Raw genomic sequence first — 14,779 nt, 5'->3', positions numbered from 1 at the left:
GTTCTAATCATAATGGAAATACAAGGTTTGTGGGTTTAAATTATGTTCCTTTTCCCCATCGCAGCATGATGTTTAATGTCTGACAAATTACAAAGTGATTGGAAAATAAGGGACTTCCTCCTTTTGTTAAGAAAGAATGAAAGATACTTGATCTAACATTTTTTTCATTGTCAGCTCCGAGGTTAGCAACAGCAGCAACTTGCACAACTTTACACATGTTGTGGTTTAGTTGATTCAGTGCAAGACAGAGGGTTTTCCTGTTTTCATGCACTGAATGATCATTGCAATTTACCACACCTGTTTGATGTTCTGGCTTTGTTCACAGCAGAAAGCAGCACACAGCTGCCCATTGGCCTTTCTCTTCCATCAAACCAACGTGCCAAGTCTTCAGAAGCAGCTCCCTCCTATGCAACTGAGTGCACCCTCTACCTTGTTTATGCTTGCTTGATCCTTCACTAATACGAGCATTGAAGAAACATGCTGTAATTATTAAATCAGACAGAAAGCAAACCCAGGACTATTTTCAAGCTTAAAATCAAGTTTATTCTGACCACAGCTAGCTATCCCTCCTCACAAAAGGAAAACTTCTTTTGTAATCATGTCCTTCATCTTTCTATACCCTGTTTTTTCCTGTAATTTTCCACATTTAAAACTTTTTTTCAACCCTGTTTGGCTTGTTAAAGTTCCTCTACTTCTATTTCCTGAATACAAAAAAGGGCTAAAAATCATCTTTTAATTGCCAGTTGTTCACATACATATTTAATAGAGCAGCACTAAACACAGGGTTTAGCCCACCAGCGTTTTACACAAGCAGGATCCCGTTCAGTTCTCCTGAAGCTTTATCTGAACAAACACGCAGTCCTTTATTGTCACAGAATGAACATTGCATTATTTCTTCTGTCCACCAAAGCACACCAGGGTACAGTTGTACAGCATGTTGGGTGACTCCTTGCTGCAGTGCAGTAGGTGGAGCTCAAACGATGGACCAGATTCAGACGCTGTGACTCTACTGGCAGTGTTTGTACTGGGAAAGTGAAGCAGATGCTCACAACGCACCACTATTGGAAGAGCAGCAAGTGCTCCCTCAGAATGGCAGGAGCTTTTTAACATAATCAGGAGCCAAAGGACATTACTGGAAGCTAAGTCAATTGGGCTCATCTGTTTCACACTCCCAGAGGCAATCAATTCCTGTTCACTTTACTCATCCTGAAAACTTTCCCAAAAAAAGACCAAGGAATTCTGGCACGCAGAAATGACCACGCATCAGCTCCCAAAACCAAAGGAGCTTTTGCTGTAACGTGCTGCCACGGAAAGCCCCCACGTGGAGCCCTAAGCGCAGCTCCCCGCCGGCGGCAGCAGGAGCCGAGGCGGTGGCAGTGTCCCGGACGGGGCTGGGGTTCCATGCCCAGCTCCAGCCGCCTGCCCTGCCCGCAGCACGGGCTGGAGCACGGACAGGGCAGGGCAGGGCAGGGCAGGGGGAGCAGGCAGCCTCAGAGCGATGCCATGGAGAAAAAGCAAGCACCGTGCTCTACAAGCAGGTCAGATTTTCAAGCACTGCCCCCGGACACAACAACCAAAGACAATGAAAAACCACGCTGGGTACAGCCCAAAGCCAAACACCCAAAATCCTCTCAGCACTGCACTGAACATGCACAGTGGTAACACAAAACACATCATTCCACAACAACACAAGTACCTGTAATTTGTATTTAAAATTTTTAAAAAGTAATCTGTATTTGAAATGCCATATTAACGATCCCTCATGTTTCTAGCACTGCTATCTGGAATTTGGGAATACATCCTAACAGGCCAATTAAAAGATCTCCCATCGCTAGATTTGATGTTACTTCACTGATGGTGAAAATGAGCTGAGGGAACCAACATGTAATGCAGTCATTCAGCAAGTGTATAGGCAACCTTATGCAATAATCTTTTAACTAGTTTATTAAATGTTTTTCCTTTTCAGAATAAATTCAACATCTAATGGCAAAATTTCATCAAGAACTCAAAAATCTCAGTAGCCAGTTATCAGCTGTTTAACTTGAGTTACAAGAAATAGACATATTACACATCACTAAAATCTTCACACATACACCCATACATACACACGCACGTATCAGCATCCTGTTTATATTAATTTATTTTCACAAATCAATCTCCTTTTTCCTACTCATACGTTTCACATTTTCTGAAGGCACAACACCCAAATAGGCAATGTAAAATGTACTTCCTGTAGAAAAGTCTGTAGTCTCCTAAGAGCACAGTTTGGCAAAACTACATTTGTTTAAAAACTCAAGTTCCAAAATGAGCCTTCAAAGAGCAGCAAAGAACACCAAGATTAAAAACTACTTAGGGTGTCTGCACTTTTCACATGCGACACACCACTTAACCTTTAATAAATCAGGACTTTTTCCAAGAAATTACAAAAGCAGAAGTAGTAAAATCTCTTCTTTTTTTGTTTGGTTTTTTTTTTTTTTTAATCATCAAGTTTTAACGATGGGACAGACTCTAGGCAGAGCTCCCAGAAAGAGCCAGACCACCATCTGGCTCCATCACAGAGCAATGACAATTCACAGGCAATGAGTCTCCAACCAGCGCTCTGAAATCAAACGCTGGGCTGGCTCCATAAAAGCTCTATTACAGCCATGAACACACAGCTGTACACTTCCTCCCTCTTCGTACATAAATACACCCTCAGACACAGACAAAGGGAAAAAATAAATCATTTTATGCATTTTTCTATGCTTCCCTGCTCTGCCTGTTACCAATCAATGTCAAGAAGTATCTTACATCTTATGTTTTGTTAGCACTATAGAATATATAGAATATATATAATTTTATTTTTGTTGTCACACATGCTAATGTTTTCAGTATCATAAATGTCTTTTAAAATCCTGCATTTCTCGTCACGCTGTAGATCCACTTCTATTTGACAGTGACTCCTGGACATACATGTCAAGACAAAAATAAATACTGCTGCGATGGCAAACGTTTTAAAACTCTTAGGACACTAATACAGTGGCACTTGAAAGACTTTTTAAATACAACAGAAAAGACAATAGTTAAATAGAAACCTGCTTTGACACAGCCATGAAACCTGCACTACACTTGCAAGATCTGTATTTGTTTCTGCAAGAGCAGCTCCTGATCTTTGAACACATCAAATGCTCCTCTCCAGCCCTCCACCCATACCTTTTAAGAAGTCCACGTTGTTATTTTAAGCAAGCATCCCCTCCAGCTGTACATAAGCAACACTGTATTTCCCAAACAATTGAGGTAATTATAAAAATGAATATCATTTATTATTTTCTTTTATTACTGTCATGTCTGAACATTTGCTTTCATACAAAAGTCTGATTTTCAGCATTATGTTTTCCAAGGGCATCCCCTCCGCACCAAGGGAGATAAAGATGAGTTAGGAATTGTGCAAGAGTTTTTGTTACCATCTTCAAACCCACAAGAACTTCATGAACACGATATTGGCGTTTTAGAGAAGGAGGAAGGGGCTTTACACATATTTTCAGTTCCACTTGATTTTGTTTTTTAAATCGCATCTAACCCAATGCAAAGGGGGCGGGTAAAAAAAAAAATAAAAACAACTAAACCAAACATAAAACGAAAAAAAAACCACGAAATCATCACATTACTGTATGTTACCCTTCAGCAGTCTTTGGAGGAGACCGGAGACCAGGTTGCTTTTCCCGGCTCCCTCCCTCACTCCAGGCAGCCGGAGCGGCTCCTGTGCCCGGGCTCCGCCACCCCCGGGCGCCCGGCGGGCGCCGCTGCCCCTCACAGCCGCGGCTTCCTGAGCAACGTTCTGCTGAGGTCCTTCACCTCCTCGGGGCTGCCGACCCGCTCGTAGCCCAGCAGGGCCATGGGCTGGTGGCAGTACTCCTCGACCTGCTTGATCTGCTGGTAGCTGAGCGCAGTCCTCCAGGCACTCAGCGCCTGGGTGGCGTTCCTGGCCGACACCACGAACGGCTTGGAGGAGTAGCCGGGGCCACTGGTCATGTTGAGGGCGAACTTCTCCATCTCCGGGCTGACCGCCAGGTTCACAAAGCCGTACACCTGCCGCAGGGTCTTGATGGGCTCCACCACCAGGTCCTCGTAGCGCACGGCCATGTAATTGCCCTGGAGCCAGTCGGGGGGGTGCAGAGCAGTCTGCAGGGTCTTGGCCATGCTGCTGCAGATGACCTCCATGGCACCCAGGGCATGGTAGTCCGAACCGCCCCCCCCTTCCTTCTTCCCGCCCAGCTTGTGGCCAGCATCAAGGAAGGGCATGCGGTGGATGTGGGGGTCCCGGCTCCTCACCACCTGCAGGCTCTCCCGGATGAGGCCGTGCCGGGACTTGATGCGGGAGCTGGCGACGGCGCGGGGGTCCCGCACCAGATGGATGACTTTGAGGTCCAGGGTCGGGTCCCGCATGAGCGGGGCCAGGACGGCCAGGTCAAAGACACGTACGCCCTTGATGACCAGCGTGTGGTACTTGTGGCATTCCTCCTGGAAGCGGCTGAGGCGCTGCGGGGGACACTTTTTGCACACCCGGTCGTCCACCATCCCCACCACCTCCTTGCGATAGGCCGGGCAGAGGGGCGAGGAGCAGATGACCTTGTTGGTGGCCGCCCCGAAGATGCCGAGCGTGGTGAGGTTCTTGCCGGCGCCCGCCGTGCTGTAGAGCTGGAAGACGGAGAGGTCGCATCGGTACAGGGAGCTCAGCATGTCGCGGGCCGCCCCTTGCAGCGAGACGGCGTCACCGGGGTACAGCTTCTGCCAGACGTGCCACACCGGCTCGTAGAGGAAAAAGACCTCGGGGTTCTGGTTGAAGAGCTCCCCGAAGAAGGACGAGCCCGAGCGCCAGGTGGTGAAGACATAGACCAGCTGCCGCCGGGCGCCCGCCGGGCCGCGGCTCCCGGCCGGCGGCGGCGGCGGCGGCGGAGGGTGGTGGCGGGGGGCTGCCGGGGGCTCCCCGCAGCGCCGCGGCTCCCGCCGCCACTTGTACTCCAGCAGGTTGAGCGCGGCGAGCAGCAGCAGCAGCGCGTAGCCCAGGCACAGCGCCAGCGCCTTCCGCCGGCACACTTTCATGCTGGGCGGCGGCGGGGCCAACTGTTGCTCAGCGCCCCGGCGCCCCGGGGCCCGCGGCGGGCAGCAGGGCGCGCCGCCCCCGGCGCCGTCTCCCGGCCGGCCCCCCGCGCCCGGCCCGCATAGCGCAGCCGCCGCGACGGCCCCGCCGCCGCCGCCGCCCCCGCCCCTGCCCTACTTAGCAGCGGCACGGCCGCCCGCCCGCCCCGCGCTTCTCCCGCGCCGCCATCGCCGAGCGGCCGCGGGCGCCGCCGCAGCGCAGCTCACGGCGGCCGCCGGGGCGAGGCGGAACCGCGCTCCGCTCCGCCCCGCAGCGCGGGCCGGCAGCGAGGGCCGGGCGGGGGCTGCGCCGCCCCGACGGAGCGCATCGCTCCCCGCCCCGCCCCCGCCGCGCCGGGAGAGCTCCGGTGCCGCCGCCGCCGCCGAGGGGCGGCCCCGATTGGCGGCGCCCGCCCCGCGCTCGCCATTGGCGGCCCCGCCGCCCGGCCTCGGGCTGCAGCGCTCCGCCCGCTCCGACCGAGCGCCTCCGGGGAGAGCCCGGACTGATCGGCACCGGCCCCGACCCCGACCCCGACCCCGAGCCCGGCCGGGCCCCGCTGGGGAGCCCCCTCTGCTCTGCCGGGGCGCTCCCTCAGCCCAGCCCGGCGGGAGGCTCCTCACCGGGTACCCCTCGCACAGCGGAGCTGCGCCGGTAACGGGAAAAACAGAAGAGGACGGAAAGATCCCTGAAAGGCCGGAGAGGATTCCAGGGCCAGCCAGCCCCGCCGCCCTCATCTTGGTTTGTGCGGAAAGTCGGAGTTCTCAAAGGTTCCCCAAAACCTTTTAAGAAACCCCTCACACTTCCTGGCAGAGCTCAGCACAAATCCATCCGCCCGCAGTTCTTCACAGTGTTTTTGTAGCCGGTGTCCGGTCACCGGGCGGCCCCTTCGGTGGCGGCGTGGCCGGAGCGCGGTGCTGCCCCGGCCCGCGGGCAGCCGGCCCGGGCGGCCCCGAGCCCCGCGAGTGCCGGGCAGAGCCCCGCGCAGCCCCGCTCCTGCCCCGGCCCCCCAGCGCCGAGCCGGCAGCTGGCCAGCGATGGGCCCCGAGACGCCCTGCCCCGGGTGCGAATGAAAACGGGCAGCGCTTTCTTTTCTCCTGTGTCCTGGAGACACGGCGCTGTGGGAAGGGCAGCGTAAGCCGTGGTGCAGCTCCAGGCAGCACCGCTGCTTTAAAGACGATCACATCCCCAAAACGCGCCTGGAAAGGGCGCGCAGCGGCGGGTCCCGTGGGACAGCGCTCTTGTGGGGCACGGGCTTCCCGATGGGCTTCCGGCAAAGCTCCGTGACTCTTACGGAATTTTCTCAGCGATTTCCTCCGCCCCCGACCGAGCTCCGGGGCTGCTCACGAGTTTCAGAAGCATTCGGCGGCTGTCTCCTGCCCATCGCTTTCTCTACCCAGCAGCTCTCGCCCTGGTGCTGCCTTTCCCACCACGCGCAGATATACACGGCCCATCTCCCCGGGCAGCTGGGAGCCTGGAGCGCTGGGGGCTGCCCCTGGCTCAGACCAATCCCTCCAGAACAGATGACACTGGGGAGATTTCGCTGGAAGGTTTATTAACAGCATGGATCTGACACTACAGCAAAAGCTTTTACACTCAGAAAGCAGATAAAGCACAAATTCACCCGGTGTGTGCTTTGCCTGGTAGCACACTATTTAATAAATGCAAGAAAACAGTGCAAGAGGGTGAAGGAGCTAAATGTGTAAGCAATCTTCACATCCCTTATCAAAACATTTCAATACTCCTCCCACGTTTTCTGCAGGGATATTAACAGCCAAGCTCCCTTTCTGGAAAAACTTCTAAGCCCTTTCCTAAGCCTCAAAGGGAAGGGTGAGTTCTGTAGCGGGAGGGCTCCTCTCTCCGAGCCTTGTCAGGGCAGGGTGGCAGCGGGATGGCAGCAGGGAGCTCCCCTGGTGTGCGACACCAGTACAATCCTCAGCCTGCGACACGGCCATCAAAGCGCACAGGCCAACTCGGAACCGTCCCGCAAGCTGCCAGCGACCCTGGCGGCAGTGCCTAAATGTCACTGTGACTTTTCATACAGAAGTAATTTGTTAATAGCAGACTTTAAATAGCCATTAAATATTCAAGAAAAAGTCTCTATTTCATCAAAGTGAGGGGAAGGGGAAGCCAATTTTTTACCCTCCGGTGCTCCAGAGGAAGTCTTTAAAGCCACATTGCGTACAAATTATTTGTATCTAGTTGGCAAAAGAAATGTGCAGTTTAAATGAGCTTAAAACGACTTGTAACTCTTGAAACACAGTATATAATGAAAAATAAACCTCTGGAGCATCTAGTGGCATAAAATTCTTGCAGTTATTTTATTCTTTAGTTTTAATCCATGAGTTCACATAAAACAAGGCTTTTGCTTTTTTTATATATTTTTATAAAGGTTCACATCAAATATTTATTTGGCTCACTACAGATGAAGTGACCATCACCTAGCTAAAGCAGGAATTCTCCTTTTTCATTCTGGAATGGTCTGTAGTAGCATCAATTAGCCTATATTAGATAATGAATGACAACAGCAGTACTGAGATGCTGGAGTTCATAAAGCAATATCTCCCACCACTATTGTTCTGCAGCACTAATGCAATAAAGGACAGAGACTACAGGGAGCAAAACCAATTCACAGCAGTGAAAAATCATTACAATACCATGAAGTTCAAATTAATCCCTTCTCTCCATTTCACTCGGTTGAAGAGAGATATGAAATTTTCTGAAAAAAACCTACAATGCCAGCTCCAGTTCTTACAGCATTTAAAATTTAGCAAGTAACAAATAAAGATGAGCAAACATGAACTGCAGGTATAATATCTGAAATGGTAAAACTAATCAGTAAACCCCAACATGAAAAGCTGTGATTGGATTCTGCACCTTCCCTGCTGCTACACAGTGGTTACATCTCTCTGAATCAGCGAGAGCAGGAGAACTGAAAGCAGCACTGCCTTCATCAAACTGCTCCAACTCAACGAGGAGAACACGAGGCCAGCAGCTCTTTAATTCGACCTACACGCTGCTAAACAGAACCTTGCTTTTCCAAACTGCAGCAATGTAGGTATTTGTGCCGTGCAGGTGGATCCAAGTACCCAACACAACACAACGGTGATCAGTCAGGTTCAGTGCAGCTGCTTTATCTGATCTTCCCAGAAGTTTCAGACCTGGTAGTCAAGTTAGCACTTTGAATAACTCAATAGCAATGAATATTGGATAAGTTTATACGGAAGAGATTTATACAGCCAACTTTCAATTCACAAGTTTGGAGCTTTGGTTGGTTGGGTTTTTAAAATAATTTATACATCTGTAGCAAAGCATTAGAAACATATATGGCAAAGAAACACAAAAGTATAAAAAATGGTAAGAGGCACAGAAAGTGTGTGAAAGTGGAACATTCTGCAGCTGAACAAATACAGTTCTTCACAAATATATTCAGCTATTTCAGTGTACATGTTCCACCCTCTATTTTACTTCATGTCAATCTATTTTCAGCTCACTAATTTCAGTATACTAGATTATCCATGTCAAATAATGAAAAGTTTCCTTTCTTCAAAAAGCAAAATTCATAATTCAAAAAGTAAAATTGAAAGCCCCAACACTTCTTTCTAGGCCAGCTTTACTTTTTGACAATTGGTGGCCTCAAGTTTGCTTTGAGGAGCAGAAGAGAATGCTGCTTTTCCACTGCAGATTGTTACACACTACAAAACTCAGATGGAAGTAGGGTGGCTGTATTTACCTCAAACTCTGCAGCCAGCAATGTGTAAAGTGAGGGATAAGTACCTGCAATTAAAATGCTCCAATTTAAAATATGAGGGGAAAATATTTTTTATTCAATACTTGGATATTTTATGTTACAGTTTAGTATTTTATATTTATTAACTATGTTTATGAATCTTACATGTAATATTTAGGCAACTCAAATCCTGACTAGCTGAATTTATTCCTCCCTCAATGTGATACTGCCTCAGTCAGAATTCTCCAAGATCCCCTCCACGACATCCCTTCATTTAAGCAATGGGGCTGAAAAAAGTTTCATCCTTATTGGAACACTTCCCAACTTGCTACTTTTCCATGCTTTAAGATTTGCCTTTCTCACATTCACAAGCATGCAATGGGCACAAGAAGTTTTTTCCTGGAGTCAAACTTGAGCAAGATTTTATCTTTTAAAAGAAATTAAAAGATGGAGATTTATGCTGTTATAAACCTAGTGTGAGATAAGTTCTGGGTGCTGATTAAATAGTGCTGTATCTAGCCTAATCAGGATAAACAGAGATCCTGAATTCCTCAAACATTGCCCCAAAGTGAGATTCTTAAAACTAAAGCACAAATTATAGACCACAAAATGTGAACAACATTTATATAAAATTGAGTAGCTCTCAAAACTTGGGAAAGCTATGAAATATACAGTTGAAGACTGTATTTTAGTCTCACCCCTGGAGATGGGTGAGAAGAATCTCTACAGTAGCATTTAAAATTGCAGGTGTTTCTATTTTGCACCCTTCCTTTTAGTATTGTGCATGTCTTAACAGCACATTCAACATGTCATGCAGCAGTGGCAGCTGATTTCCACACTTTTTTCCAATAATGCTGAATCCTTCAGCAGCCATTCCATTAAGTGATGGCTGCCACAATCTGCCTCCTAAAGTATGCATTTTCTCTTGGATGTTCCTTCTGAACTGTGTGTGCAGAAGCAGCTGGCAGGGACCAAAATTAAAGCAGCCACTCATAAACCAGAAATACAAAACCAAGTGGACAACTTGTCTGTAACAAGCTGTTCCCTGCCACCCCAGTTTCTCTTTCATGTTCACTTCCAGTTGTACAGGTGATATTTTCAATAAACTAAATTTCAATAAATATTTATAAATTTCTGTTTGTGCAGCTGAAGGAATTCCAGAACTTTGCAAATGTCCTGGGGACACTGCAATGTAGATTTGTCTCTACTTGACTTTTATTAAAATCAGAAATCTTCTTTTGGCTGTTGTGTAACTGGTTCAAGTTCTAAAGGAAATTAAGAGATTCTACTTTTATAGCCACACACCTTTTAAACAACAGGCAATGCACTGTTTCATCAAATCTTCCCAAGCCTTTAGCAGCTCACCTATGAGCTACCTCAGCCCCACACATTTGGGCACCTCTAAACTTCAAATCTATGACCCAAACACCCTTCACCCCCAGGGCTTGGGGTGCCCAGGAGCCCTTCAGCTGCTCAGGGCAGCCCTGTCCCTGGATAGCATCCCTATCCCAGGGGCTGGATAGCACCCCTGTCCATAGCATCCCTGTCCCAGGGGCTGGATAGCACCCCTGTCCATAGCATCCCTATCCCAGGGGCTGGATAGCACCCCTGTCCATAGCATCCCAGTCCCAGGGGTTGGATAACATCCCTGTCCATAGCATCCCTGTCCCATGGGCTGGATAGCACCCCTGTCCATAGCATCCCTGTCCCAGGGGCTGGATAGCACCCCTGTCCATAGCATCCCAGTCCCAGGGGCTGGATAGCACCCCTGTCCATAGCATCCCAGTCCCAGGGGCTGGATAGCACCCCTGTCCATAGCATCCCAGTCCCAGGGGCTGGATAGCACCCCTGTCCATAGCATCCCTGTCCCAGGGGCTCTGCCTGGCACCCCCCACCTCCTGCTGCACAGTCCCAGAGGCCTCGCTTGCCTCTCCTTGCCCCGAGGGCAGCAGGCAGAAGCCACACAACAATGTTCCCTTGGATCTAAGCTCTCAGGTGATAGAGCAGAATAGCCAGTCCTCATTTGACTACGGATTGGACAAATCTGAATCCCAGGGAAGAGAGTTGCCAATCCTTGTGTAAAAATTCAAACACAGAGCTTTGGGCAAAAGAGTGAGAATTCAGTTTCTCTCATAAGTGACATATAATGTGCTATAAAGTACTGTCTAGGAAGGTTCTTGAAATTAATCCATTGCATCTCTTCAAAACTCAGAGTAACATAAATCATTCACTAATTACTCTTGAAAATCCCAAGGATTGGAGAAAAAGGGACTCTCTATCTCCATTTTCATATTTCCACTCCATACCACAGTGAAGACTTTCTGCAGGCTGGCATGAAAGACGAGTTTTCCCCTGGTGAAACTGCCTAGAAATCAGGCTTTATTACAAATTCTTTCTTTCTTTCTTTCTTTCCTTTCTCTCTATTTATTTATTTATTTAGTACAATTACCCTGTGCAAAAACAGAGGATGAGAATTCTCCAGTCCCATACTTCACACAATGGTCAGAATCTAATCCCAGTCTCATGACTAAAAGTTTATAGCCAATTCTTTTCCAGAATTTGCCCAAGGCAAAAGTCTCAATTCAGGTAATCAGCAGACTGTTCTTTTCTCATAGCACAGGGAAGATAACCTGAAAAGCCAGGGGAAAAAAAAAATCACCAGCAATCCAAGAGATGCAGATTTCATGGTGAAAATGTCCAGTATCAGCTGCAGTGCAAACCTCTAAACTAACAAGTTCAGAAGATTCACCTCTACCCTCCTGAGTTTCTACTTGCAACAGTGTGGTCAGTGTTTGCTCCGGCAGAATCTACCAGGTAAAAACATTTGGCTAAATCATTCCTGAAACACCAGAGCTGTACCTCTTTAGCACGGCTCAAAAAATATGAAAACTGGTTTCTACTCCCAGTAATGGCTTTGGTGATGATTCTGATTGCTGGTAATGATCCTGGAAGTTCAATCCTGGGCACAGGCTGCTCTATCTTCCACAAATCCAAATTGTATGCATCAATTCCACCCTCCTCTTCCCACGCCAGCTAAATTTTAAAACAAGAACAATTTGTCATACAGAATTAAGAAATTCTGCCAGGTTAAGTCTTTCTGTGAAAGATTTTTGAGAGTTTTACAAAGACCTTATACTTACTGCTTCTCCTTGCTCACTTCTCTACAGGCATAGCTACCATACACAAGCTCTAATCTCAGACCTAGGTCCAGCCTCAGGAGGCCAAGAAAGATTCAGGAAACACACTCCACACTTGCTTGCAGGCAGCCTCTTAACACAGTCTTGAAGGGTCAAACTGATGGTTTGTATTTAAGGCCAACAGCTACAGCAAGCTCCTCAGTCCACACAAGAGTAAAAATAGAGCAGGTCCAGGGATATCAAAACATCGCGTGCTTAAGAACTCTGAGCTCTAAGCAGAGATCTCAGTAACTGGGATTTGTAATCTATCCCAAAGGAATACTCTGGCCTCCAACATCAAGAGTTCATATCCCAGCCTTTCCCATCTTGTGGGGGCATCTGAGGCTCTTTCCTCTTTTTCATCTTTCACAGATCTTGCAGAACTTAAATTATCTTGGAGGCATTTGCTCCTCTCAGGTTTGTGTTCAAGTGTCCCTGGAGCAAAGGGGAGAAGGACAGAGACACAGCCTGTAACAGCTCAAGGCTGCTAAGGGATGGCCCCAGTTCTGCACATCTTCCTAGCCTGCACCTCATCCTCTGAGCCTGCCCACCCTGTGCCCAGTCACCCCTTCCACAAGGCAAGCTGGCGAACAAGGCAGCAGAAAGGACAGGAGAGAAGAGGCACAGGGAGGGCTGGAACAGGACCTGGCCCCAAAGCAGCACCAAGGTGTGACACTGGCCCTGCCACAGCACTCAAGGTCCCACTACAGCACCACCTGGCTCCACACCCTCCCTGGCCTCCTGCAAACCCTGCCAGTGCTAACGAGCTCCTCATCATCTCCCTGGCCCAGCAGCAGTCCCAAGTGGGAGCTTCCTTTGTTCAAGGGAGATTCATACAGACAAGCAGAGCGAGCAGCCCGGGCCTCATTAATGAGTTAGAGCAGCACAGAGGTCACTGTTGACAGAGGAGCAGCAGCAGCCATTAGGGGTGGACAGCACAGGCAGAACAGCATCGAGCAGCAGAAGAGCTGCTGAGGTGAGGAGCTGTTCATGCGTAACAGGCACGAACATTGCTCTCTTCCAGGTTAAAAATAAAACCATTTCTGGCAATCAGCAAACTGACAATTTTATTGTTGCCATGTCAATTGGAAAATTTTCTGTATAAAATACAAACCCAAAAGCAAGTAAGACAAAAAAGTCCATGTGAAACTACCATTTCCTCTTTAAATAACCACAAACAGAAAACTTTCTAGCTCATGACAGAGTTACAATGTATAACATCCCAGCACAAGACCAGACATCAGAAGTGGTAAATGGCACAGGCTCACCCACGAAAGCCAACACTGTACAGACAGAAGTAGGTGGAGGGAAAAACAGTATGCAATTGTTTAAGACCTCTATATCCTACAGGGGAAAGAGATTTGGACAAAAATAAATTAGTATTTTAGTTGCAATCCTTACAAGAGTGGCTTACAAATTGAAGAGCAGCAGCTCCAGCAACAGCATGAACCACTAAAGTACTGAAAGTATTGCAACAGCACAAGCAGCAATGAGAAAAAGAAATTTTAAAATACTACTATGAGTTATTTTAATAAAATTATCTCAGCAGCCATATTCAGAAAACTGACATTTTCAGGTTTTTTCAGAAAACTGAAATTTTCAGACTGACAATATGTTTGTAATTTGATAAATTTCATTTTACTGAGTAGCTTAATTGATACTGAACAGTGCTTGATTTTAAGAGAAGATAACTAAAATCTCATCTAGGTTATGCAACTGTTGCAGTCTTCTCCTCTAGGATATTCACCTTAAGTATTCAGGGTAGACTGAGAATAGATGAAAACCATCCCACTCCAAACTCTTCACACAGCTGTACAAAAGTGCAGCAAACTACTCATCTAAAAACTACCGAGTCCAGACCTTAGTCCACCTGCAGAAATGCAGCAATGCTTTGCATTTTTCTTTCTTTATTTATTCCACTGAAGCACTGTCAATGCCTGTGGAGGAAAACCCCACAAGCAAGCTGCCTCAAGTGATTAGTCAGAGCAGATTTGCCGTTTGTGATTCACCTTGCTTTTCTCATCCCAAGATTAAGGTTTTTAAGGTGTTACATGAGCTCTTTGCTCTTGTATCACCGGGACAGTTGAACCCACATCAGCGATAGCTGCGATTCTAAATACAGGCTTTGGGAAACAGTGATTTGTTACCCTTGTTCCTAAGTGGCTGTTGATTCTTACACTTCAATACCTGCAAAGGGGAGGTGGGGGGAGACCACATGCATGTGTGCAGTGTCTGAATAATAACCTGACACTGACGCTCAGAAACCAACTCTTCCTCAAACAGTATTAGAAAAAATACACGCAGCTGTTGTGCAGGGAAGTCAAAGGAAGCCAGAGTTTAAAAAAGGCAGTTCTCAAACCACTTCTGTAACACTGGGAAGATTTTAATTGTTGCAAGCAGGCTCTGTGTACTATCTAGCTTTCTGCAGCAGCACAGGGTCAGCACTGAGCCTGACCAAGCCTTGTGGGGACACTCGCAGGGCAGGAGTGGCTCTGAGCAGATGCACCTGCAGCTGGGTTCCTTCAAGGCCTTCCCGTGAGCATGGGGATATCCAGAGTGCAGGGCAGGCTTCACCAAAGCTCATCAGCACAGATCTGGGAACATACCAGGAACATTCCCTTCCCAAGGACACCCCACTCTGTTCCAAGCTGCACAGGGGCTCTCAGCCAGGCTAGAACCGGGCTGTACAAGCTACACTCGCTTTCTCTGCTTTGGACAAGCCTATACATTTCCCTCAGGTTTCCCTAAGGCAGGGCA

General features: G+C 48.1%; 2 protein-coding genes across 2 annotated transcripts; one reads left to right on the top strand and one right to left on the bottom strand.

Moving 5' to 3' along the window:
- Nucleotides 1–518: 518 nt before the first annotated feature.
- On the bottom strand, nt 519–5,216 carry CHST2 (carbohydrate sulfotransferase 2). Its single transcript, XM_038146274.1, has one exon. It carries the CDS (start codon nt 5,080–5,082, stop codon nt 3,790–3,792), a length of 1,293 nt encoding a protein of 430 aa, XP_038002202.1. The 5' UTR covers nt 5,083–5,216; the 3' UTR covers nt 519–3,789.
- Nucleotides 5,081–5,905, top strand: LOC119704614 (basic proline-rich protein-like). Its single transcript, XM_038146101.1, has one exon. It carries the CDS (start codon nt 5,081–5,083, stop codon nt 5,903–5,905), a length of 825 nt encoding a protein of 274 aa, XP_038002029.1.
- Nucleotides 5,906–14,779: the final 8,874 nt, after the last annotated feature.

This window comes from Motacilla alba, chromosome 9 (assembly GCF_015832195.1).
Source record: "Motacilla alba alba isolate MOTALB_02 chromosome 9, Motacilla_alba_V1.0_pri, whole genome shotgun sequence".
Lineage (NCBI taxonomy): Eukaryota > Metazoa > Chordata > Aves > Passeriformes > Motacillidae > Motacilla > Motacilla alba.
Note: the sequence above shows the minus strand (reverse complement) of the source record. Positions and strands in the feature narration are given on the sequence as shown.

Coding starts and splice junctions, on each gene's coding strand:
- CHST2 (XM_038146274.1), bottom strand. CDS start 5,082: ATGAAAGTGTGCCGGCGGAAGGCGCTGGCGCTGTGCCTGGGCTACGCG.
- LOC119704614 (XM_038146101.1), top strand. CDS start 5,081: ATGCTGGGCGGCGGCGGGGCCAACTGTTGCTCAGCGCCCCGGCGCCCC.